This window comes from Anarhichas minor, unplaced genomic scaffold (assembly GCF_050575085.1).
Source record: "Anarhichas minor isolate MPS153535 unplaced genomic scaffold, ASM5057508v1 ptg000007l, whole genome shotgun sequence".
Taxonomy (NCBI): Eukaryota; Metazoa; Chordata; class Actinopteri; order Perciformes; family Anarhichadidae; genus Anarhichas; species Anarhichas minor.
The window spans coordinates 2790448-2817763 of NW_027466453.1; the positions used below are offsets into that span (position 1 = coordinate 2790448).

Sequence of the window (27316 nt, forward strand, 5' to 3'; positions counted from 1 at the left end):
ATGGGTTAAGGGTTATGTCCAAAAAGATAAGCAAGAATACTTACAAGAATCATTAAGACATTTATTTCAATACAATATAACAATTTAAGAGTAAAGATATATTCATGATAAAAAACTCATATTTAAAATGTGCCTATCAAACAACATTAAAACATTTATAAACTATGTATTTATATAAGTGTGGTCAATACCACTGAGAGGAATAGTTTTAGGAAATACGCTTATTCAGAGTAATATGAGAGGATCGATACCACCATGTCTGCATGGTTAATATGTAGCTATGTAGCACAATGACCCTGGGAGCTGTGTTGTTGGGGCAATAGCTCCTTGTAGGGTCTCCCAAGGCAAAGTGGTCCCGGGACAAGGGCCAGACCAAGAGTGATTCACTGACCCTTTACCAATTGGCCAGAAAACTGTTACAGCACCTTGCCCGGAAGAGGGATAACACACACATGGTGCTCAACCGGGCACAGCCTTTAAATCTACATGGAGCAGCCACCCTGTGGGTCCACCGGGATATGCCTTGGGGTTGGGTGCATTGTGAGCCGGTGCGGCAGGAACCTGGGTGTGGTTACCACACTGCTCAGGGGGGGCAATGCAAATTCTGTTTTGGCCGTTGGCCAGTTCTTTACCCTGGCAGGTCTGTTGGAGGGGTCCTGAGAGTTTCCCATCCAGTCTACATGTGTTCTGTTGACTTGGAGAAAGCTTACGACTATGTCCCCCTTGGAGTCCTGTGGGGTGTACTGCAGGAATATGGGGTACTGGGGTTGTTGGTACAACCCATTCAGTCCTTGTTTAAACAAAGTGAATTCTGTGTCCGTATAATCAGCAGAAAGAAAAACTTGCATCCAGAGGGTGTTGGCCTCCACCAGTGTTGTCCCTTGACACCAATCGTTTATGATTTTCAAGGACGGCATCTCTAGGGGGAGGAGAGTGTACACTTTGGGGACTTCAGAATTGCGTCCCTGCTCTTTGCAGATGATGTGGTTCAATTTGCTCTATCAGACTGTGACCTCCAGCACGAACTGTGGCTGTTTTTACAGCCGCGTGTGAAGCGAGAGTCAGTACCTTAAGTCTCAGGCCATGGTTCTCTACCAGGAAACGGTGGATTGCTGAGCTGTGCTGGAGGGCAAAGCTCTAAATTTACCCGTCCCTCTACCTTCCGACCCTCACCTATGGTCATGAGCTTTGGGTCGTGACGGAAACAATGAGATCGCAGATAAAGGCGGCCGAAATGATCTTCCTTCATAAGGTGGCTGGGCTCAGTCTTATAGATAGGATGAGGAGCTCAGCTATCCAGAGGGAGCTTGGAGTAGAGCTGCTGATCCTTCTCGTCTAAAGGGGCCAGCTGAGGTGGTTTGGGCATTAGATCAGGAAGCCTCCTGGACGCCCCCTTTAGAGGTTTTCGGGGCACGTCCAACGTATTAAGAGGAAAGGCAGAGAACACACTGGAGAGACTATGTATCTTGTCTAGCCTGAGGATGCTTCTGGATCCCCCAGGAAGAGCTGGAAGACGTTGCAGGAGGGACTGGAATTAATCTTAAATTGTACTACAAATGTAATGTATATATATATATATATGTAATTTCCCCCAAGATGCTACAGGGCCACAAGACTAGCTAAAAATGATATTTGTTTTATTGGTGAAAATTCCTTTGTTCAAATAGGCCAACCCTACAAGAATTTGGTTACAAACTATAGGAAGAGATCAAGCTACAATTTCTCAAAAGTTTGGATAAATATCCTCACGTTCTCCATAAATGTGCAGTTAGTTCATCCAATGGCTCGGATGCATTTTCATAGTCGGCTTCATCATCACTGGTTTCTTCTTCTTCCTCATGACCTTCGTTACTCTCTGGCTCCTCATAATCATCACTCTCCTCTTCTTCCACTCTCCCAGCTTCCTCTTTGAGTTTCTTCTTGGTGTCCGCTGGATTAATGTTCTGGTAGACATCATCCTCGTCCTCATACTTATTTTCATAATCGTTGCTGACTCTGACAGCCACTGCAACACAAGCACAAACACAAGCATCAGGACAAAATGTCTCATGAATATCAGAGGGAATTCTTTACAAGCATTCAAACACAAACAATGGATCAATTGATGCTGATGACTGCATTTTGGGTGCAAATTCAGGAGGCTCATCTCTCTACAGAGCACGGAGACCCATTGACACAGGCCAAGGAGCAAGATGTCTGTGAATATTACATACACTTTAATATGACTTTATAATATAATATTCTTCTTATTAAATATGAATATAGACATCATATTTGGGGGATGATGTAAGATACAGACTTTGCTTATCCAGTGCCAATGCGATGCATAAAACAAAGATGAAATCTCATGCTGTCCCCTGATAATACTAGTCCCATGTGAATAAGGCTTTATTCCTTTCATGTAATGTGCTGTGTGTCCTGGTGAGGACAGACATTGAGTTTGGACGAGGGTAACTGGCTGCTCGGCTCGTCTCTTTCTCTTGCAGACCAGACAGACCGCCACCAAGACCAGCAGGAGCAGCAGCGGAGCCATGACAGCTACTGAGGAAACCAGCGGCAACAGAGACACTAGGAGAGAAAGACCTTTGACAGTTAATGGCATTAATAAATCGTCTCTATCCACACACCAACTGCTATCTTGTCAGAGAAGACATGTTTGAGCTTCCTGTGCTAGTTATTCGGAGGGGAGGTACCTGGTCAAGAACAGGCTTTAACTTTACAAATGTGGAATCGAGCAGAATAACAGCAAGTTGAGATGTTTTGTGGTCAGTGTGATTTTCACATGGGTTAAAGCAGTGGTTCTCAAACTGTGGGGCGGTATTGCAGGTGGGGCGCAGGGGGAAATGCAGAATGTTTTTATTTCAAGAACTTTATTCATACCTGAAAACTTGTCGCTTTTCGGCGAAATTCGCCGTTTTGAATCAAAATGTATCATCCACGTGAATCGTGTAGATCCGTAGAGGGTTTTATTTTGTTGGGGGGGGGGGGGGGGGGGGGGGTCAACTGGCTGCCAGCCAGTGTTTCTCAGATTGGAGTGAGACGAGGAGAAAAGGTGATGTCGTGATCTTCACAATAGAACATCTTTGATGTGTCGAGTCTTGGCCAATCAGCGTTCAGATGTCTACAGCGTCTTCATTTCCCTCCGTTAAAGTTTGAGTTACGTCATGTTCCGTTACCGTGCAGACTTGCTGGGTTAAGTTAACGTCCACTACATGCGGAACTTTGTCGACTGTTAACGTTCGTCATTATCACGATTTAGGAGGAAAAAACGTAACGTGATGAAACATGCAGCCCCCCCGTGTTCCGGTTCAGTTCACGCGGTCACTCATTAACGTTAACCGCATCTGGTGGCAGGTTGTTTGTTTTAACTCAAAGTAGAATGAGGATGATTTCGTGGTCAAAATAACTTTTATGACCACGAAACATGAGGCCCAGATGCTGATGAGATGATGAGGTCAAAGAGCTTCAGGGAGAGGAGGCTGGTTGTGTAGCGCAGCTTGAAACAGGGCTGAGATGTGAGTGGAGGTGGGCCTGGATAAAGGTGGAGCTGGGCCTGGATAAAGGTGGAGCTGGGCCTGGATAAAGGTGGAGGTGGGCCTGGATAAAGGTGGAGCTGGGCCTGGATAAAGGTGGAGGTGGGCCTGGATAAAGGTGGAGGTGGGCCTGGATAAAGGTGGAGCTGGGCCTGGATAAAGGTGGAGGTCTAAACAGACGTGAGTACAACTTCCTGCTGTCACAGTATTTTAAATACATTGATAATAAGGCAGGGTATGCTAAATGCTATTATTATTATCACAGCTATTATTTGACTTTTAGAATGCTACATTTTAAAGCTCATATTTAAAATAAAATGCTCCAGAGATGTGTGAGCATATGGCTCACACATCTCTGCACTCATTTTGTTTTGTTTTGCACAGGTTTCACGTTATTGTTGTTTTGAAAATATATGCAGTGTAAAACTCTTTATTGCCAAAATATTTGAACTTGTTTTGTTTAGTTTTTCACAGGTTGCAGTTTATTGTTATTATCTTAGAAATATATTCAGTGCAAAACAGGTGAATTGCAGCCACAATAAGCTATCTTTTGCCAAATATTAGTTATTTTTTGCACAGATTGAACTTTATTTGCATTGTTCTAACAAAGTGAGTGGACATTGTATTTGTTTTTGTCTGATGGAGCAAACTGGTTTACTTGAAAGTAATTGCAATTTTCTTTATTCTATTATTTGAAAAAGCACAGATGGAGGAGTCAAAATGTTGTTATTTCAATAAAAGTTCAACATGGACCATTTTGTTACAATTTTGTTGGGGTGGTTGGGCATGAACATTTTTCTTCCTCCAAAGTGGGGCGTGACAGAAAAAGTTTGAGAACCACTGGGTTAAAGAGTGTGGGAAATGTGAGACAGCATTGTGTGAAAATGTAGAATTGGGTGTAACTTCCTACTTCTACTAATAACAGAAGTTGCTGGACAGAAAACCACGGTTCATATGTGCAACATAGCGGAAGGTGCTGAACTACAAACTGAAGTGACCAACGCTAAAAAAAGATTCTTAAAGAATCACTGCTAGATCTATCTCTCTGTGTGTGTCTCTGAACTTGAAGAGAGTTTATTTTTCATGGTATAAAGTCATAATAAAATGTTTGCCGTAGCTTTGTGTATGTTAAATGTACGTATTATAGCCTGAACAATACATACAAAGCCCGATCACATAGAGCTTAGATTCCTTTCAAACTGATATTGCTATTTGGAAGTGTAATATAACAATATAGCGGATGAGCCAATGAGAATTGTTTGTAAAATGATATAACACAACATAAATCAGCTTGGTCTCAGGACATTTGAGAATTAAAAAAATCCACTTGTTGATGCTCTCAAATGAGCTCTAACTGCCGACATATACAAACCATATATCTACCATAATCTACTATTGTCCAACATATATCAGCCTGGTTGATTTATCATGTATAGATTTATAATATGGTTTGATATCCAATTTAAAACAATATGAAACAGAGAAAAGCACTTAGAGTGGGTATATAATAAAGTGGAGCTCAATGACTTAAAATGTATATATTGGTTAAAATATTTTAGTTGTTTTAAGTACATTGTTACTAATTGTGATGGTGGTGATGATTGCAATGATAACATTACAGCTCCTCATATTATCATTATTATATGGTCTTCTCTCTCCATGTCCCTTCTCAGCCCACATTTCCTTGTTCTCCTACTTGTCTGTCAGGCCTTCACTGCTCACTGATGTGTCTCCTCCCACTTCCCTTATCTGTCCCCATCACACCAACTCTTCTTGAAAGGACAAGGAACATCACTAAATAAATTAACCTAAAGTTGCATCGTCACTCCATGCATGCTGCAAATGTACCAGATCTTCCAACGATCTTTCACATCCACAGGCCCACAGAGCAAGTGCACTAGCTATTTTTTAAACCCCGCCTCCAAGCTATTGGTCCAGCCTCGTTCTCAGGCTCATTCACATAAACGGAGGAAGGAAAATTACTCTGGATTCAGCTGAAAGTTCATTTTACAACTTCTATGACCCGGGAATCGAACCCACGCAGTGAGGCAAGAGTGTTAGCCATTACACCACCAGGCAGGCCTAATGGGCCTGCATTGATTTACTTTTTTTTTTTTTGTATCCACCGAGTTACATACGTGTCTTTTCTAATTTAAGTCTATAGGAAGAAGTCTTTTTGAGCCCTATGGCATCACGTGATGGACCCGGAAATTGTAATTCCACAGTTTGGCCACTATGACAAATAGTTTTCTTCAAAGCCCGGCGCTCTTCCTGGGTGCTTGGATAAAAACAGTAATGGACACATCACTCTGTCTTTTTTTGCACCAATTTTCTTTTGGGGGGATGAATAGAGGGCAATAGTCCAATGGTCACCACTGCTGCAGCACTACTGCATGCTTAACGATATGTGACTTGTTTTATCTGGAGGCCAATCTTAATTGACATGAAATGTCATTATGTTATATGGTTGGTACATGCACAAGCCATGCAGCTCATTGTTTCTCTATCTGCTGCGGTTTTATTGGAAAGTTTTACTGAAACCGTTAATAAATGGTTGTGCTGCTGATTCACCTACACATAGTAAATAGTGGCCACCATCACTCAGCTATTGTCCCTGAACTATAGCAGCGCTTAGTTTAAATACACTCTACTTACTTTTGATGATGACAGTAATCGTGGCTGTCATGGTGGAATTGAATCTCTGTGCAGACAGTGTGACTTCATACACACAGCTGTAGCTCCCCAGGTGCTCATACTCTGCCACAGGGAAGTCAAAGGAGGCCGAGCGGTTGACTGCTGGCTTGGTGTTGGTGAGGCCGGAGCCAGAGGAGATGAGAGAGAAAACACCTCCGGGATAATGGGAGGAATTGGAGCAGGTGAAGACAAAGCTGTAACCCCTGGTGACCTCGGCACCCTCGGGGCCCCAGACCAGCCCTCCGTTAGGAGACGTCAGGGAGATGCTGGGCTGCTGCAGCGGCACTGAGTACAAAAGGGACAAACATGAAAATATATAATTCCCTCGATTTGTAAATCAGCAAATGTCAGATCAAGATGGCTTCCGCACACACAGCAAATATGGTGTGGCGTGATGACCCGTTATTATACAAAGATGTTTTTTACTCATTACTTAAATGTGCCCTAAATGTCAACAAACAAATGTTATGTTGACATTTAGGGTTTCATCACCCTAAACAAATGTAATAAATCCTCAAACAAAATCCTCAGTTTGAATGAAGTGATCCATCTGATGAAATGACATGTTTCTTTCGTGAATATAACTCGTCAGAAGGGTGGACGAGAAAATGGAAGGTAGATTATTACATGCAATTTCTGCAAGTTATTAATAACTTACTCGCCCGAACCCGCAATTCTATTGTAAACTTAATTGAAAATGAAATATTACTGTTTCAAGAAACTTACCTTGTTAAATGGGTCTGTAATTGTAATTGTTTTTCTGTTATTTGTTGTGCTGTATTATTCTATTTATTCTTAAATTTGTCTTACCAGTAACAGAGAGTCTGACAGAGTCACTTAAGGGGGAGCTGAAGTCTCGATGAGAAACCGTTATCTGATACAGACACTTGTATGATCCTTCGTTTCCAAAGTTAACTTTTAAGATGTTGAAGGTAGCAGAGTTGGTACTTGATGTTTGGGTCTTTCTGAATGAGCCTGAGGTCTGCTTCAGAATGAATGTTCCCCCTAAATGCCGAGTTGAGATAAAACAAGTGATGCCGGCGTCCTGACCCCAGGTAACCTCACCAACAGGAGTCATGGAGATGCTGGGCTTTGGGAGGCTCACTGAAAAAAAACCCACAATCTTAGAGTGATAAATCGATTGACTTTAAGCTAAGGTATACCTTTCTACGTTTTTTTTGGTTGGCTACATTTCATGTCAAAACTAAGATCAAGTTTAGGGAATGGATTAATTTCCTTACCAGTAACAGAGAGTCTGACAGAGTCACTTAAGGGGGAGATGACGTTTAGTCTTGAAACCGTGGTGGTGTACTGACACTGGTACGATCCTTCATTGTTAAAGTTGACTTCAGTCATGCGGAAGGTAGCAGAGTTGGTTCTTGACATTTGGGTCTTTTCGAATGAACTTGAAGCCTTTTTCAAAATAAATGTTGCACTTGAAAGCTGTTGAGTGGGAGTTGAGATGGAACAAGTAAAGACGACATTCTGACCCCAGGTAACGTCACCGATAGGATTCATGGAGATTCTGGACTTTGGGAGGATTGCTGAAAGAAAGCACAACAATATCATATTAAATGTGTTGTATCTTTGATCTTGGCTGGACTATCATTTTCTCCATATGCAATTCAGAGCATATCTATTGCCTCCCCACGGCTCTCAACGTGGTGATGGCTGATCCCCAGCCATAGACCGTACATAAGAAGTGGACGTAGTCGTCCTGACATCACCCATTGGTTTGTGGATAGCAGCTTTGTAGCCTCGAGTTCGGCATTTTGGCCGTCGACATCTTGGTTTTTTGCAAGTGACCATATTTGTACGGCGGCGGAGGGATGTAGAGACACCATATACGGCTCTATCAATCACACGCCATGCCTTAAAGCATACCCCCTATCAGAGTCTATATGGACTCTAAATGGACCTTAATTTACTAAATGAACATCATGCTGTATTGAAGAAGACTTGAAACTAGAGATTGAGACCATAAACTCATGTTTACAATGTTTACTGAGGTAATAAATCAAGTGAAAAGTAGAGTAATTTTCTCATAGACTTCTATACAACCAGACTTCCATTTGCAACCAGAGGAGTCGCCCCCTCATGGCCAGTAGAGAGAATGTAATTTTAAGACACTTCAGTATTGGCTTCACTTTTCAGAACCGGAGGTTGCCGCTCGCTCGCAGTTAGCGGTGCCAACAGCACCAACAGTGCAAACAGTGCTGATGGAGCTAACAGTGTTTACCTGAGGGGGGATCAGAAGGTGGGCCCGACACTTCCGCAACAGTGCCGTTGGTCTGGAGGGCGTTACCACAAACTGATCTCACAGAAATACGTGAATTAACCTCAATCTCTAAACAGCGCATTTGGTGGAGGTGCCAAGTAATGAGTCAAAATTACGCATTGGCACAATGGAAACAATGCCAATGGAAAGTCAATTGGGATCTTTACTCGTGGTGGACACAAATAAAACACATCCACATGAATATTCAACACTCTGTGGTTGGGTGGAGGGGATGTGGATGGGTCAAACAACTTTGTCCCAAAGTGTTGTTGAGTTACTCTGAGGTTCTGTTCCAAAGTGTTTTTGTTGAAACATCAAAATGCTCATAGTATTTATCATTTTATGTTGCTATTTCCTTAACATTCTCACCCAGTTAGGCAAACATCTCATAATCTTAAATTGTATTTTTTTAAATAGAGGCTAACTTCATATTTGCAAGCTTGACTATAATCGCTACCAGTTTCCATCTTTAGCACACACACACACACACACACACAGCAATAAAAGTGTGTGTATTTGTTTCTTTTCTCTCTAAACTTGTTGAAATTTTAAAAATGGTTTTATAGATGTCACAAAGCCTCCAACATTTGTGAGGAAGTGGAAACTGCAGCATAATAAAACTACACACAGAGTTGCTACAGATGTTGATATTCCCTTTCAGACACTAACGAGATACTGCGCCAAAATGACCCCTGAACAAACTGAGGGTACTGGGCACCAACTGTTCTCAATTCAGATGGAAAGGGAACTGGTTGAAAGTCAGAGGATATTTACTATGGCCTGTCTCCGGCAGATGTAAGAAAGCTGGCAAACCAGATTTCCCCCGCAAACAGTATTGAAGTACTGAAGTCCCTGGAGCCCCGACTGGTTCACTGCATTTATTGAAGAGGCACCCGTCCCTGTCTGTCCACAAGCCAGTGCAACGAATGTTTCAATCAAGAAAAGATTGGTTGTCTTTTTAAAAACATTGTTGTCATGCAGTAGCACAAATTTCAAACCTGTGACATCTGGAATATGGACAAAGTGCGGGTGACTAAAGTCCATTGATTAAATAGAGTTGTAGCCAGGTGGGGTTTCAAACTCATTGGGTCCCTCACCGATGTGCTCAGCGGGACACTCATGACCGTTCCAGTTTCTGCAACAGGGAACAGCTTTCCACCTTATTTCATAATCCCTGAAGGGGAAGGGGGAACTTCAGGGACTATTCATACAGCATGCAATGGGTGGATGCTGACATGAAAAACCATGTCCATCTATGCTGTGCCTGGGATTTATTATACAGCATATCTAGCAGCTGCAACTCTGGCAAACATCCAGGGCAACAGGGTGTCCCACTCTACAGAACAGGCAAACCCAACCCCTGCGCTGCATGCTCACATGGAAAATGCCGCGACACAGTTCCAAACCAACCTGGACAAGGAAAAGCTTAGGAAAGTGGGAGGTGCTGTCAGGTGGAAAAGGAAAACGACCATTCTGTCAGACACACCCATGAATACAAATCTGGAGGACGGGAAAGAGAATGCAAAAAGAGTCTCTTCAAAAATATGCATTGTGTTTTTGGGAGCTCTTTTAACTTTTTTTTCAGTCATGTTTTGCACCACTCACACAGACAGTATATCAACCACTCAAAAATAATCGTCTTCATTTGCATTAATTAATTCATGGGGTGTTAAGCAACATTTCACAGTTGTTATTCTGCTCTTCAATTCTAACAGCATGCTGCAGGGTGTGGTTACCAGCACTTTACCCAGTGCTGCATCCAAAAGGCTCATCAGAAATTGTCACATTTATCCAAAGGTTTTCTCACCTGAACAGATGACACCAGCGTCCTCACTGTGTTTACAGTTGTGTGTCGCAAATCCACTGTGGTGACACTCAGTTAGAGACCTTTCAGTTCCTGAACAGCCAACATCATCAAGCCAGATGTTGCCGGTTCCTTGACCAAAGTGGGCCGACTGAGGAGCACTCAGTGCCGTACCACAGTCCAACTGTCTGCACACTACCTCAGCGTCCTGTAGGTGCCACTCGTCATCACATACTGTTCCCCAGGTACTGTTGTAATAGATTTCAACTCTTCCAGAGCAACGAGTAGACCCAGACCCAACTAATCTCATCTGAGCATCTGTCAGAAACACAAGACACAACAAATAACTGTTAAGTTATTTACAAAGAACGTCAACTGAAAACTGTAAAGATTTTATGCATCACACCGTAGAACTGATTGACCTGCAGCAGGTGAAGTTGAGGTCAAGAGAAAAGAGACTATAGAGAGAAGAGAACAAATAGTATGGCTCATTACATTCAGCAAGCTGAAAAGTGCAGAAATAGAAGTTTGCCTTGTTGTGTTTTGGATTCTCTTGATAATTAAAATAAAATGAAGGAGCTTTAAACTGAAAAATTAATCTTATGAGACTCCATGTTTATACCATACAATAATACTGCTGTAGGCTACCATACAAAACAAAGCAACTTTTGGAATAAGGCTTACCAATGGCGAAGTGGCAAAGGTTTCTCTGTTGTATGATCCCCATGGCTGACACTAAAGGCTGCTCTGTACCATTTATCAGTGACAGAACAGACCACAGAAAACTGAAGTTAAAACCGCGATGCACAAAAAAGCTCCACACTGCTCAGTCCTTCCTGGAAAGCTTCCTCTTTATTTTCCGCCATTTCTTTCAGCTAAGGCCAGAGTACTAAAACAGATGGAAACCATATAATGCAAAGTAGCCTATAAGTACCAAAGCAACACATCTATACCCTATTCTGCCTCTTACAATGTAAGTCCTTGTTTGGAGGACCTGGATTCTGCTTAGTTTTGATTGTTTATTTAGTTAGGTTTAGTTAGTGGTACTTTCAATAAATATCTATTTATTACTTTTATACTGGTCTTGTCTCCCTAATGTTGCGGCCTTTTGAGCCGGGTCGTGACATATGGGGGCTCGTCCAAACTTGATGAACCAGGTAACACAAGATTTGTGGAGAGAAGTTTGCTCTGCTGGCTAATTGGCTTGATGAGCTGATTTCTGATTTCTGGGCGAGTGGTGGCCTGGTGGGCAGGTGCACCTCGTTTAAGTGAGTGAGATGTGCAATCTGGTTGTTTTGAGAGACATGGACGAGTTTGGTGAGTAGGCTGTTTCCTAATAGGCCATCACTCATTTTTGTTTCCACATTTATAATTAAAACCTCAATTTGCTCAGTATGCATGATTATCATGCAATTGACAGACAATGTTGATATTGGCATTGGTATCAGCTGACAAGGTATGTTTATAAATGGCAGTGGCACAGCCACTCACTGTACTCAAGGTACTCACTGTACCTATTTTTTCTAATTTCATGGTCCTGGTAGTGTGCCAGGTTGCAACCGTTTGTTTTGGTCTTTTGACCGATCTGATTCAAGTCTGCCCTAACATTATCATGGGGGTTGACAACATTGTTGTCATGCAGTAGCATCAATTTCAAACCTGTGACATCTGAAATATGGACAAAGTGCGGGTGACTAAAGTCCATTGATTAAATAGAGTTGTAGCCAGGTGGGGTTTCAAACTCATTGGGTCCCTCACCGATGTGCTCAGCGGGACACTCATGACCGTTCCAGTTTCTGCAACAGGGAACAGCTTTCCACCTTATTTCATAATCCCTGAAGGGGAAGGGGGAACTTCAGGGACTATTCATACAGCATGCAATGGGTGGATGCTGACATGAAAAACCATGTCCATCTATGCTGTGCCTGGGATTTATTATACAGCATATCTAGCAGCTGCAACTCTGGCAAACATCCAGGGCAACAGGGTGTCCCACTCTACAGAACAGGCAAACCCAACCCCTGCGCTGCATGCTCACATGGAAAATGCCGCGACACAGTTCCAAACCAACCTGGACAAGGAAAAGCTTAGGAAAGTGGGAGGTGCTGTCAGGTGGAAAAGGAAAACGACCATTCTGTCAGACACACCCATGAATACAAATCTGGAGGACGGGAAAGAGAATGCAAAAAGAGTCTCTTCAAAAATATGCATTGTGTTTTTGGGAGCTCTTTTAACTTTTTTTTCAGTCATGTTTTGCACCACTCACACAGACAGTATATCAACCACTCAAAAATAATCGTCTTCATTTGCATTAATTAATTCATGGGGTGTTAAGCAACATTTCACAGTTGTTATTCTGCTCTTCAATTCTAACAGCATGCTGCAGGGTGTGGTTACCAGCACTTTACCCAGTGCTGCATCCAAAAGGCTCATCAGAAATTGTCACATTTATCCAAAGGCTTTCTCACCTGAACAGATGACACCAGCGTCCTCACTGTGTCCACAGTTGTGTGTCGCAAATCCTCTGTGCTGACACTCAGTTAGAGACCTTTCAGTTCCTGAACAGCCAACATCATCAAGCCAGATGTTGCCGGTTCCTTGACCAAAGTGGGCCGACTGAGGAGCACTCAGTGCCGTACCACAGTCCAACTGTCTGCACACTACATTAGCATCCTGTAAGTCCCACTCGTCATCACATACTGTTCCCCAGGCACTGTTGTAATAGATTTCAACTCTTCCAGAGCAACGAGTAGACCCAGACCCAACTAATCTGATCTGAGCATCTATCAGAAACACAAGACACAACAAATAACTGTTAAGTTATTTACAAAGAACGTCAACTGAAAACTGTAAAGATTTTATGCATCACACCGTAGAACTGACTGACCTGCAGCAGGTGAAGTTGAGGTCAAGAGAAAAGAGACTATAGAGAGAAGAGAACAAATAGTATGGCTCATTACATTCAGCAAGCTGAAAAGTGCAGAAATAGAAGTTTGCCTTGTGTTTTGGATTCTCTTGATAATTCAAATAAAGTGAAGGAGCTTTAAACTGAAAGTGAAACATGTTCATACCATACAATAAAACTGCTGTACCATACACAAAAAAGCAACTTTCCAGATATAATTTGGGAATATGTCTTACCAATGGCCAAATAACGAAGGTTTCTCTGCTGTATGATCCCCATGGCTGAAACATTTATCAGTGACAGAACAGACGACAGAAAACTGAAGTTCAAACCGCGATACACAAAAAAAAACAACAACTCCACACTGCTCAGTCCTTCCTGGAAAGCTTCCTCTTTATTTGTCAGCTAAGACTAGAGTGCTAAAATTGGTTCCGAGCGTTGTCACACACATACCACATATAAAAAAACAAGCTACCCTTTGTGTCAGTTCTGGTTCATTTAAGGCCCGTATATTTGTTATGACCCGGCTCTTAGACCACAAAAAACAGGACACACACCATGACAAAGTTTTACCAAAAGTTTACTAAACCAAATTATACCACAATTAAGCAAATTAAGCTGCCAACTAAGGATTATTAATCAGTGGTGTAAGTGTGCATGAGGGATGGATGTGTGTGTGTTTGTGTGTTGGAGGGGTATATAATTGTATATCATACCATTAAATGTACATTTGGTATTACTAATTTGAATCTGCAAAGTAAGTACTAACTAAAGTAAGCACATACATGTAATAGAGGTTCAATATTTTCATTTTGAATGTAGTAGAAGTACTGAAAATACTCAAGTACAGTACCTCAAAATTGTACTGAAGTATAGTACTAAAATGTACTTTCTTTTACAAAGCTATATTACAAATAGCCATCAAGTGCACATCTGTAAACTGCTTTGTACAAAGTGAGAATGGGAATCTTGACAGGCTTAGTGACAGTAACTAAGGGGGTCGGGGCTCAGCAAATGGTTGATTGCCTACATCACTGTTTAATTAATTATGTGTTAGTTCACCAACTCTTAAAGTTTCTGGCCTTTTCTTTTGTATGTTGTTTGTTCTCATCTGAGATTCAATTGAAGGCTGTTTTGTTTACGGCAAAAGGCATAAATATTTTAAACAGTGATCAATGTTCAGAACTTGAATATCTGAGCAGTAAAGCATGCTGGACACGTGTACACGCTTTTCACATACAATTTTTGTTCAGACCTGCACAAACTGCTACTCACAAGTTAATATCTTTAGTAAATTCTAGCTATGGCAGCCATATGGAATAGTGTGAAGGGCTGTATGTGATGATGTTAAACACTATGTTCCCTGCTCTCTCACACATCTTAAGAGTAATTCATGAGTTATCATTTTACAACCTCAGCATTTTTAACAGTTGAAGCTCGACCACTTGTTCCTTCTCTCCTACAGCTGGGGTAATGTCAGATTGAAACCAACACTGGTTCCTGTTCAAGTATCACAACCTCATCAATAACACAAACCTCGGCTATGCCAGCAGGAATATCACTTCTTCAAAAATTCTCTTTTCCAACAATTGAAGACTCTTGACTTTATGTGGCACTTGAAATTGTTTTGGGGGAAATTTGCAGACAAGATGTCACGTCTGCACAAGGCAGCTGGCAGGACAACAGAGTAGGGCCCAAACAATGCGCGCACACACACACACACACACACACACACACGGGAAGCAAACAAAACTTACACAGGAGATGAGGCCCTTTGAGTCCAAAGGTAATCAGAAGAACCACAAGTAAAACAATGAAACAAAAACAAAACAAAAAAGCTGGCAAAATGCTGAAGTGAGTAACAGAACATCCAACATCCAGAAATGAGCCAAATTACAAATCCAACGGGATCAGGTACACCGGGATTTCAATCAGGAGAGACAAGTCAGATAAAGAAAAGATAGTTTATTAACAGATATGTGATGATGAAGTCTTGACAGAGTCTTTGACACTTGGACTCTACAGGGAGATTTGTAATCGAGGGCCGTCTGCCCTGAGCAACAGCAAGATAAATCCCCCCGTGTAGTCCAGGTGGTGGTGGTGGCTGATGAGTTAATGACACTGATGACTGAAGTTTGGGTGGGGAGGTGGAGGAGCACGTAACAGCAGCACGAACGTACTGAAGGTAGAGACACAATCAAATTTAAAAGAGACAGCTGACAGGCTGATGATGTAATTGTTTCGTTGTCCTGTCGGATAGAGGAGACCAGCTGATCTAAACAGCTGATATCATGACTGACAGCCCCGAACAATGACAGCAATGAAATTATGTGTGAGGAGTGAAAAAAAAAGTGTGTTGTGTTCATTCAATTCCAGTTTCATTTATTAAGGTTTGACCCACACAACAAACTTCTTTTTGTTGCACAGACCGGGTCTTAGTACCTGAGATTTCAGACACCAGTTCCCCACCAATCTTAGTACCACTTCCACCATAAGGATTAGAACGAGCATCAGAACCCCTCATGTGTGTGCTTTTCTTCTGTTCAGCTGTGTGTTTGTGAACCATTTTTATTTACCTTTATTTATTTCGTATCAGATGTAAAGGATAAGGTCGTGTGCAACTACGCCTTCAAAGAGGTCATGGCCTATGCACGGTGGGAGCCCTGGCTGGCATACAGAAAAATACTCGAGAGTTGAACACAGAGTCAAACTTGAGTCCCTTTAGCCTCCTTGTAGTAAGTAAATCCACCAATGCAGTGGAAGCCCAAATTGCCCAACAGTACATGGACTGTTGCCTGCACCACCTGGCCGGATGAAGTGACCAGCTCCTTTCTCTTAAGTTCTCTCATACTGACAGCATCCTTGCTAACAGCTTGTCATGTGCAAAGCACTTGAAGTCTCTCAGGGCACAGAAGCAGAAGTTGCCAACACGATGGAGCGACTCAAAGTTGGCAAGTGTGAAGTTAACACCCACTATTTTGTGCTTTCTCAGTGGTGGTCAAAGAGGGTTCACTTCCTCAAATGCATCCTGGTACAAGATCAGCTTTAAGCTTATACCCAACCAACACAAACATCAGTGAACACATTAGTAGAGGCGGCATTACTTTGTGACTTCACACTCACTCGCCACACAACAGGGTCTTTTTATCATGGCTTTGAAAGTATCTTGAAGGGGGGGGGGGGGGATATACTGTGCGTAGAATTGGAAATACTCCTCTTGCTTGTTATTCGTGATGATACAGATGAGGTGTACTGCCTAGTTAAGTAACCGATACCCGCTCCCAGTGTGGGTAAGGCACTGGAAGACGGCTTGTTCTGTAACCGTTGATAGGTAACGAATGTACCCCCCACAATCTACACGCAAGACCACCTCAGCCTGCTTAGGGGGGTGAAGTCTGCATCATTTAAAACACTAGCTGCTGTTGTGTCGCTTTTTTCAGGCTAAGAAGTCGGCCTCTCCAACAGCTGGAAATCAACGGATTGTGTGTGCAATAGGTGGTGGAGGTCTGGAAGGACTCCAGGATGGCACTGTTTAAAAGGGCCACCACTGGAGGAGGAACCCCGTGTGGTTGGGAAGCTCGCTCAGTTATGAAGAGCAGCTTTAGGACCCTGTCCCTAACATCCTCAATTTAGATGCCAATCTGACCCCTATTGCTTCACTAAACCACAACAGGTAATATTTAAGCCCTGTTGTCACATGCAACACCGAGCATGATAAACCAGCAGAGCATCAAAACAATCTGAGCCAACCAAGTAAGTAAATCACGTAAGATTGAATTACACCATTTTAACCCTAACTTGTAGCAGGTCTGCTATTCAAATTCAACCTTCAACCTTTCCCAGGAGAAGAGCTCCCTTACCTTTAGGAGACTACAAAGGCACCCTCAGAGACAAGCAAGACTGGATTTATTTAGAATCAGAATCAGCTTTATTGGCCATGTATGCGTACGGTTTCCACTTCGCTGTCGATGTACATACACAAATTTACAATAAACAAGAAAAAAATAAATATAAAAAATAATATTTAGTGTTAGGGGGCTCCTCCTGAAGTCCACTGATCTCCACAGTGTTGAGCCTGTTAAGCTCCAGGTTGTTCTGACCACACCAGAGGACCAGCTGTTCAGCCTCCCGCCTGTACGCGGAGTTTAACAGACGGGTCCTCTGAGGTGCAGTCGCTGGTGTAGACTTTGGTTGGAATATACAAAATACAAACTAATTTTATTTGTTTTTAAAAATAAAGTTACAGAAATGGAAATGCAAAAAGTAAATAAAACAAAAGACAAAATTCAAAAAATAAATTCACTAAATAAGCTTCTCTTTACCACCTGTAGGTATGAAGGTCCTCCGCCTGGTCTTTTTGTCTTTTTTCTTCAATAAATATGTTAGAATGTCCTTTTTGAAAATTATTTTGCTCTTTTTTTCAGGAGAAATGTAACTTTCAAAACCAGGCAAGTATTTGTCATTATATTTTATAAATGCTTAAAACAAGTGTGTAATAACAAAAAGTAAATGAACGGATTAGAATTGTCATCAGTTTCTCTTTATAAACAATTGTAAATGTACATGACCTTAACTTTTGAGATTACAAAAATGAAATTCAACCTATTTTACATATTCTCAAACAGTTTTGTTTGCCTAGAGCTTTCAGTGTCCATGCTACAGGCATATTATATTCGTCCATGTCTAGGCAATTTTTAGCAGCAGGGGTAGTCCCTGTGTCCTCTCCAGCTGAAGACAGAGCCCAACCTTGCACTCCTCACACATCCAGGTGCTTTTATGGCAGAGAGTGCAGTTTCCTCTTGGATATATACACTAGATATTGAAAAACATTATTGTAATAAAGCTGGGAATAAATATCCAGAGTATACAAACTGAAATACTTACTGTGGTTGAGATGGGGACATTCCTCCTGTCTCCTAGTGTTCATCGTCCTCCAAACGTCTCGAGGGGACTCTCCTTCCTCTGCCTCGTGGACTCCTCGACATGGTGGCGAAAAAAGCCGTCAAAAAAAACCCTCAAAAACTCTCAGAAACAACACTAATACTATTATTTACAACACTACAATATAATTTATGAAGAAAACACCACTAAAACACCTCTGAAACATCGCAAAAAACACTTCAACAATAGTCAAAAGCTGTACTCACTCTACTCACTCGGCGCTGCTGTCCTCCCTCCTCTGTTTACCACAAACATTCCCACAGCCTCTTCGCACCCTCTGGTTTCTCCATTACCGTAATGGAGTTACGGTAATTTGAATTCTGACGTCACTTTCTGTCGGCGCCGACAGGCTTCGTGTGCAAAGAGTTGTTAATAAAGACTCCAAGCTAGGAGCACCCAAAAAAGCTCAGATTCTTTGTTGTCTCCTCCCATTTTGACCTTTTGACTTCTTTAACCTCCTGGTCCATTCATGGTAGACAACTAAACATTACCAAATCATTGGATGAAGCTGTTTACGTAGTGTCACAATTTATGACAGACTTCTTTAAGTTATTTACACTTATACTGTACTATGACTGTAGAATCTTCACCATTCAGCACACTGTGGGTGTGCGGTCAGGCACAATGATACACCGAGAGAATCCACTTCAACTGTGATTTATTGTAGACAGGTGCATGGCAGATGAGGCTGGTACATGCTGATTTATATCTAAACAGAAATATATACAATGTATTATTACCATGCACACATTTAATAAAAAAAGCAATATCTGGTGAGTCTTCACCAGGATTGCATTAACACAATGTTCTTTAACTTGATAAATAAGGAAATGAACTGCAATCAATGTACATAGAGAAAAGAAACCCACATTTACTCAGACAGGGATTGAGTCCTGTAGAGAGCCCAGGATGCTGCTGCAGGTAAAGGCCGAAAAGGCTCACAGCTGAGCTGTCTGTCCTAAAAGGACCCTTTTAGGACTTTTGTGACATACTAACTACACTGACTTTTTTAATGACTTTTTTCAGCATTCAATACTAAGTAGTCTTTCATGACTTTTTTAAACGTATACACAATGACTGTTTTCAACAGACTATTGCATGACCTTTTCATGACTTACTTCGATATACTATACTATCCCTTTTTCTGTTGAAGAGAGACGCAGAGCACGACAGGTGACCTGCAAGTAAAAGTATTTCAAGCCAATAAAATAAGAGTATGCAAGAAATTCTTATTTACAGTCTATGATGCAAACACAAACCAGGGTAACATACGAAGAAAAATAAATATACCTTGGCCGATGGGAGTGTTAGCAACAGCACTTAAAATTTGTATAAAAGAATGATGGTACTCAGCTTATGCCATAAGTCACCATTAGTTTAACTAACAGAATTTAACAAAAGATTACTGTTACGTCCCTGTTCAGTTGGCCCAGGGACTAACACGAAACAACCCAAATGAAAAACAAATAGCCCGTGTAACATAAACAATATTTATTATGCTCACGTACAGTGATAGATGAGTGAGTCACAACACAAGATTGGGAGAGGATGGGACAGGTGTGGTCGTGCCAAACAATTGAAACCAATATAACAGAACTTGGCCTAACTAACCTCTGAAATCAAACAAACAAAATGGCTTCTCTAGCTTATCTAAATGTGCTCGACCAAAACCCAAATACAGATGAGGCACCGACCAATAAGCCTAGTGTATCTAGACACAGAAAATATCCTACGTGTGTGCCAATGTACAGGGTACCCCAGACTCGCCTACTGTCCGCAACCTCTCACCACAAACACTAACAAGATGACCTCTCAGCATTGACAGAAAAACAGTGTGAAGTGAAGTGGGCCCTGAACTCCGAGGCTTCCTGCTTTTTATCTGCGGCTCTCCCTCTGCCGATTGGCCAGCCTGCAGCTGGTGCCATCCACAGAGCAGCCCGACTGGCCCCCACAGGTGGAATCCAATCGCCTGATTGACCTGTTAGGAATATGTGCGAGAGTACTGAGAGAGAGAGAAAGAGAAGGGCAGGAGGGGAGAAAACACTACACGTAACAATTACATTTAGGACGCCACCCAATTTTGGAGAAATAGTGAACTTCAAATTTTTATAATCAATACATTTTAATCTCAGGGTTGCTACAGAGTTCTTGTCATGTTGTACAGGTACCTATTATTTCATATACACACAAATCAAATGAACAAGTTCTTTATAAATGAAATGTTTATTGGACTACCTACGTAACTAAACTACTACAACAGAAAATAAATGAATAAACGATAAAATAAACAAAATGAATGTAATGAACAAATAATATGATGAAGAGTACAATGAATAACAATGAATCAGAAATGAATTAAAAGGATTGCATGTGACCAGGTAGAATCAGTGACCAATACAATTGATTGATGTCTATCAATTAAATCCGTCAATTGACATTTTTACATTCAATTTAGTTCAAAAGATTTATGTACCGTTCAGCAGTTCGAGAGCACCAGAGACGATTGTGAAGCAATTTTATACAAGTTCTAATTTAACTTAATTTAGATCTTAAGGTATAAAGCTTATTGATCTGTTTTATAAATATTTCAATCTAAATTACTTTATTATCTGCAATCTATTTATTTGGCCAAGAGATATTAAACTCATTTACATCTGGAGATTGTTTTGTTTTCACCTGACATTTCTAACGGGCAGATGGGCGGTTAAGCTGTTTGGAGTAGCGGCTGTTCCTCTGTGGGCATCTCTGCATCTTGGATCTCGTTGGTTAATAATAGTTCGTTTGAATCGCATTCTTCCATCTCTCTCAGATCCCTCGTATCCCCCCTTCTTTTTTCTCTCAATAGTTGCTGGAATACATCTTCAGCAGGTTGGACTGCAGGAAATACACCAGAAGATTGGCCAGATTAGCCACATCTGTAGACTCGTCTACTTGCAGAGAGTAAAACTCACTCTTCTTCACACGACCGACTAGTGTAGCCAGGATGTCTTCGGACAAAGCATCGATGCGGCGCGACACAGTGTTGAACCCGGTCGGGATGTAGAAGGGGGTGAGTGGCCTAAAAAGTTTGGGAACCGCTGGTCTAAAGAATGATTTAGCAATGTGAGATATTGTATAAGAGAGCATCATTTTAAAGTTGTCAAATGATTGTTGTTCAGCGTTGTTGTACCCACACTTAATGCTGATTTGGAGTTTATAATTGACAATAAGAATTCCTTGCATGAAGACATTCTATTGCCGTGACTTTTATTTTGAAATACTCTTACTTCCTGGTATGCTTTGCGTCTCTCTTCAAAGGCAAAAACGAATCGGCTCGTTAGTTTGGTTCTCTCAATTTTTTCGGACAGAAAAACGGCTGTGCTTACTCTTTATTTGGAGGGGGGGGGGGGGGGGGGGGGGGGGGGGGTTAAAACCAAAAACGGAAAATGTTAAATTTTTTGGTTCAAACGATAAAACAAACGTTCAAATACGCCAACCCGACAATAATTTGGTAACAAACTACAGCAATATAGTCTGGCATATCAACATAATGACAATTGAATGACTAGTCAATTCTCCTGAGACAGGAAGAGATCAAGATACAATTTCTTCAGCATTATTCAACATTTCACCATCGGACACCTCAAAAGTTTGGATAAATATCCTCACGTTCTCCATAAATGTCCACAGTTAGTTCATCCAATGGCTCGGTTACATTTACATAGTCTGCTTCATCATCACTGGTTTCTTCTTCTTCCTCATGACCTTCGTTACTCTCTGGCTCCTCATAATCATCACTCTCCTCTTCTTCCACTCTCCCAGCTTCCTCTTTCTTCTTGGTGTCCGCTGGATTAATGTTCTGGTAGACATCATCCTCGTCCTCATACTTGTTATTTTCATTATCGTTGCTGAATCTGACAGCCACTGCAACACAAGCACAAACACAAGCATCAGGACAAAATGTCTCATGAATATCAGAGGGAATTCTTTACAAGCATTCAAACACAAACAATGGATCAATTGATGCTGTATTTTGCCAAACACACTTTTTGGGGGTTTTGTGCCTCTATTTCGCTCAAGAATTATTGAAAATTAAAGTTTTGACTGCATTTTTGGTGCAAATTCAGGAGGCTCATCTTGCTACACAGTGAGGAGAACCATTGACACAGGCACAGGAGCAAGATGTCTCTGTAAATATGACATGAACATAAATAGGTCTATATAATATACAATTCATATTATTAAATATAAATATAGACATCATATCTGGTGGATGATGTAAGATACAGACTTTGCTTATCCAGTGCCAAGGGGATGCATAAAACAAAGATGAAATCTCATGCTGTCCCCTGATAATACTAGTCCCATGTGAATAAGGCTTTATTCCTTTCATGTAATGTGCTGTGTGTCCTGGTGAGGACAGACATTGAGTTTGGACGAGGGTAACTGGCTGCTCGGCTCGTCTCTTTCTCTTGCAGACCAGACAGACCGCCACCAAGACCAGCAGGAGCAGCAGCGGAACCACGACAGCTACTGAGGAAACCAGCAGCAACAGAGACACTAGGAGAGAAAGACCTTTAACAGTTAATGGCATTAATAAATCGTCTCTATCCACACACCAACTGCTATCTTGTCAGAGAAGACATGTTTGAGCTTCCTGTGTTAGTTATTTAAGGAAAAACATGAAAAATTAATTTCTCACTTTACCCAAATTTATAGCGCATGCTCGATGTGGAATCGAGCAGAATAACAGCAAGTTGAGATGTTTTGCTGGACAGAAAACCACGGTTCATATGTGCAACATAGCAGAAAGTGCTGAACTACAAACTGAAGTGACCAACGCTAAAAAAAGATTCTGAAAGAATCACTGCTAGATCTATCTCTCTGTGTGTGTCTCTGAACTTGAAGAGAGTTTATTTTTTATGGTATAAAGTCATAATAAAATGTTTGCCGTAGCTTTGTGTATGTTAAATGTACGTATTATAGCCTGAACAATACATACAAAGCCCGATCACATAGAGCTTAGATTCCTTTCAAACTGATATTGCTATTTGGAAGTGTAATATAACAATATATAATATTATACCAAGCAATATTTTGCTTGGTATAGCTTTGTTTTTTTAACACTCAATGGCTGAAGGAGGAGGAGAAACGGATTCAGGAGTTACTGGCAACGCCTTTCTGGAGAAGGACATTTCCAGAAAAACTGGACATCGTAAGAAAGGGTCAGTCAACCCCACAGCTAGCAGCCCTGACCCCGCCAGGAAAAGGATTTGTACGAATGATATTCCTGGCTAACAGCGTCGGAGAAGCGTTGCACATTTTATCGCTGGAATGCGTTTTATTTGCGACTGAGCGTCTTGGTGTTTGGAGCTAATGCTGGATTTACTAACCAAGTCAGCAACAAGACACCGTAGCACGACCGGACACTTACAAGCTACGGTGCTTTTAAAACTTTTGTTGAGACCCGAGTGGATCTACAACTCAAGAACACGTTCGCAGGAGGACCTCTGGCTGGAACTGAACTGCACTGATGTTCTGTACAACCGCGTCATTAAACTCTTTGTAATCAAAGAAAGGAGGATGGACTTTAAGTGAACAGCAGCTTTGGTAAATGAACTGCTTTTGTGTTTTTACTGCAGTAGCGTTTCTACTGTGTTAATTTGTCTATGGTGTCGTTTTTATGATATGGTTAATATTGTTCCCTCTGATGTGAATCATATTTGAATCGCTCGTGTTCTTCAGTGTGCGGTGGAATACGTGTTTTAGCACCGCAGTTTTGCTGGATTTATTTGTTGCTTTGTTATCATATAAATATATGTGACTGGTTCTTGTGAGTTTGTTCTTGTCATTGTGTTAATTATGTTTATTTTGACTACATGCATTGTCTGTTAATTACGAAGCATCCCGTCATGCACGTATTCATGTATCTGTTTTCTTTTACAAAGCAATAATTGTGGTCTGGAGAAATGGGGATTGTGTGGCGATTGCTTTAGCCCTGTTTCAATCAGTAGGGAACAGCTAAACGCTGCGGGGAGAGTTTGTAGCGTTGTGCTGCTGTTGTTTTCCTGCTAAGCTAACCAGTTTATTATAGCCTCCCAGAACACACGTGCCTCGGCAGAGTACAATGTTTTTTTTCCATGGTGGGCGTGTCAGACAGCACGTTGTCTGTTACGTTGGGTGGGTTGCCAGGTTGAGTGCAGTGGCTCCACCAAAAGAACATTATATTTCGCACAATTTAAGCTTCTGCATTTTCCAAATGCAGTAGTATTATTCAAACGTATTGTTCAGTTCGTAAGCCTCGTACTGAACGGTCTAATACGAATATGTGTAGTTACACCCCTAGAAACAAATAATAACCGTAGCTGTGGCGTCACAATGAGGTTGTTAGGCACTGAAGGCCCAGGTATAAAATGCACGGCCCGCCACTGCATTTTGGGAAATACACATTTTGGGTGTTTCTTGTTGGATGTCAGTCTTCTCATCCACCACTCAACAAGAAGGAGAATATGTTTATTTCCAAACATGTTGAACAAGGAAAGATCAAGTTTAGGGAATGGATTAATTTCCTTACCAGTAACAGAGAGTCTGACAGAGTCACTTAAGGGGGAGATGACGTTTAGTCTTGAAACCGTGGTGGTGTACTGACACTGGTACGATCCTTCATTGTTAAAGTTGACTTCAGTCATGCGGAAGGTAGCAGAGTTGGTTCTTGACATTTGGGTCTTTTCGAATGAACTTGAAGCCTTTTTCAAAATAAATGTTGCACTTGAAAGCTGTTGAGTGGGAGTTGAGATGGAACAAGTAAAGACGACATTCTGACCCCAGGTAACGTCACCGACAGGATTCATGGAGATTCTGGACTTTGGGAGGATTGCTGAAAGAAAGCACAACAATATCATATTAAATGTGTTGTATCTTTGATCTTGGCTGGACTATCATTTTCTCCATATGCAATTCAGAGCATATCTATTGCCTCCCCACGGCTCTCAACGTGGTGATGGCTGATCCTGAGCCATAGAAGTGGACGTAGTCGTCCTGACATCACCCATTGGTTTGTGGATAGCAGCTTTGTAGCCTCGAGTTCGGCATTTTGGCCGTCGACATCTTGGATTTTGGCCGTCAACATCTTGGTTTTTTGCAAGTGACCATATTTGTACGGCGGCGGAGGGACGTAGAGACACCATATACGGCTCTATCAATCACGCGCCATGCCTTAAAGCATACCCCCTATCAGAGTCTATATGGACTCTAAATGGACCTTAATTTACTAAATGAACATCATGCTGTATTGAAGAAGACTTGAAACTAGAGATTGAGACCATAATCTCATGTTTACAATGTTTACTGAGGTAATAAATCAAGTGAAAACTAGAGCAATTTTCTCATAGACTTCTATACAACCAGACTTCCATTTGCAACCAGAGGAGTCGCCCCCTCATGGCCAGTAGAGAGAATGTAATTTTAAGACACTTCAGTATTGGCTTCACTTTTCAGAACTGGAGGTTGCCGCTCGCTCGCAGCGAGCGGTGCCAACAGCACCAACAGTGCAAACAGTGCTGATGGAGCTAACAGTGTTTACCTGAGGGGGGATCAGAAGGTGGGCCCGACACTTCCGCAACAGTGCCGTCGGTCTGGAGGGCGTTACCACAAACTGATCTCACAGAAATACGTGAATTAACCTCAATCTCTAAACAGCGCATTTGGTGGAGGTGCCAAGTAATGAGTCAAAATTACGCATTGGCACAATGGAAACAATGCCAATGGAAAGTCAATTGGGATCTTTACTCGTGGTGGACACACAAATAAAACACATCCACATGAATATTCAACACTCTGTGGTTGGGTGGAGGGGATGTGGATGGGTCAAACAACTTTGTCCCAAAGTGTTGTTGAGTTACTCTGAGGTTCTGTTCCAAAGTGTTTTTGTTGAAACATCAAAATGCTCATAGTATTTTCATCATTTTATGTTGCTATTTCCTTAACATTCTCACCCAGTTAGGCAAACATCTCATAATCTTAAATTGTATTTTTTTAAATAGAGGCTAACTTCATATTTGCAAGCTTGACTATAATCGCTACCAGTTTCCATCTTTAGCACACACACACACACACACACACACACACACACACACACACACACACACACACACACACACACACACACAGCAATAAAAGTGTGTGTATTTGTTTCTTTTCTCTCTAAACTTGTTGAAATTTTAAAAATGGTTTTATAGATGTCACAAAGCCTCCAACATTTGTGAGGAAGTGGAAACTGCAGCATAATAAAACTACACACAGAGTTGCTACAGATTTTGATATTCCCTTTCAGACACTAACGAGATACTGCGCCAAAATGACCCCTGAACAAACTGAGGGTACTGGGCACCAACTGTTCTCAATTCAGATGGAAAGGGAACTGGTTGAAAGTCAGAGGATATTTACTATGGCCTGTCTCCGGCAGATGTAAGAAAGCTGGCAAACCAGATTTCCCCCGCAAACAGTATTGAAGTACTGAAGTCCCTGGAGCCCCGACTGGTTCACTGCATTTATTGAAGAGGCACCCGTCCCTGTCTGTCCACAAGCCAGTGCAACGAGTGTTTCAATCAAGAAAAGATTGGTTGTCTTTTTAAAAACATTGTTGTCATGCAGTAGCACAAATTTCAAACCTGTGACATCTGGAATATGGACAAAGTGCGGGTGACTAAAGTCCATTGATTAAATAGAGTTGTAGCCAGGTGGGGTTTCAAACTAATTGGGTCCCTCACCGATGTGCTCAGCGGGACACTCGTGACCGTTCCAGTTTCTGCAACAGGGAACAGCTTTCCACCTTATTTCATAATCCCTGAAGGGGAAGGGGGAACTTCAGGGACTATTCATACAGCATGCAATGGGTGGATGCTGACATGAAAAACCATGTCCATCTATGCTGTGCCTGGGATTTATTATACAGCATATCTAGCAGCTGCAACTCTGGCAAACATCCAGGGCAACAGGCTATACAATACAATAAGTCTTACCAATGGCGAAGTGGCAAAGGTTTCTCTGTTGTATGATCCCCATGGCTGACACTAAAGGCTGCTCTGTACCATTTATCAGTGACAGAACAGACCACAGAAAACTGAAGTTAAAACCGCGATGCACAAAAAAGCTCCACACTGCTCAGTCCTTCCTGGAAAGCT

At 41.7% G+C, this 27316-nt stretch overlaps 1 protein-coding gene across 5 annotated transcripts; it reads right to left on the reverse strand.

The window, feature by feature from the left end:
* Positions 1–47: 47 nt before the first annotated feature.
* On the reverse strand, positions 48–13642 carry LOC142939510 (uncharacterized). 5 transcript variants are annotated; one of them, XM_076082663.1, is made up of 9 exons: positions 13451–13638; positions 13197–13232; positions 12778–13092; positions 10313–10627; positions 7469–7771; positions 7038–7331; positions 6189–6512; positions 2434–2568; positions 48–2005 (listed from the first exon to the last, which is right to left on the reverse strand). In XM_076082663.1, the coding sequence occupies exons 1-9, from the start codon at positions 13491–13493 to the stop codon at positions 1746–1748; spliced, it is 2025 nt and encodes a 674-aa protein (XP_075938778.1). In that variant the 5' UTR covers positions 13494–13638; the 3' UTR covers positions 48–1745. The 5 variants fall into 5 exon arrangements, with proteins under 5 accessions (XP_075938778.1, XP_075938809.1, XP_075938798.1 ...); XM_076082694.1 differs by lacking the exon at positions 7038–7331 and having other exon boundaries at positions 13451–13642; XM_076082683.1 differs by lacking the exon at positions 2434–2568 and having other exon boundaries at positions 13451–13642.
* Between the last annotated feature and the right edge of the window lie 13674 nt (positions 13643–27316).

What these genes read in the sequence shown, in the direction of transcription:
- LOC142939510 (XM_076082663.1), bottom strand. Translation starts at nt 13,493, where the DNA reads ATGGGGATCATACAGCAGAGAAACCTTCGTTATTTGGCCATTG. An exon ending in CTCAACTTCACCTGCTGCAG is followed by an intron (nt 13,093 to 13,196) that starts GTCAGTCAGTTC and finishes TGTTTCTGATAG; the next exon opens with ATGCTCAGATCAGATTAGTT. An exon ending in TGTCAGACTCTCTGTTACTG is followed by an intron (nt 6,513 to 7,037) that starts GTAAGACAAATT and finishes TTTTGTACTCAG; the next exon opens with TGCCGCTGCAGCAGCCCAGC.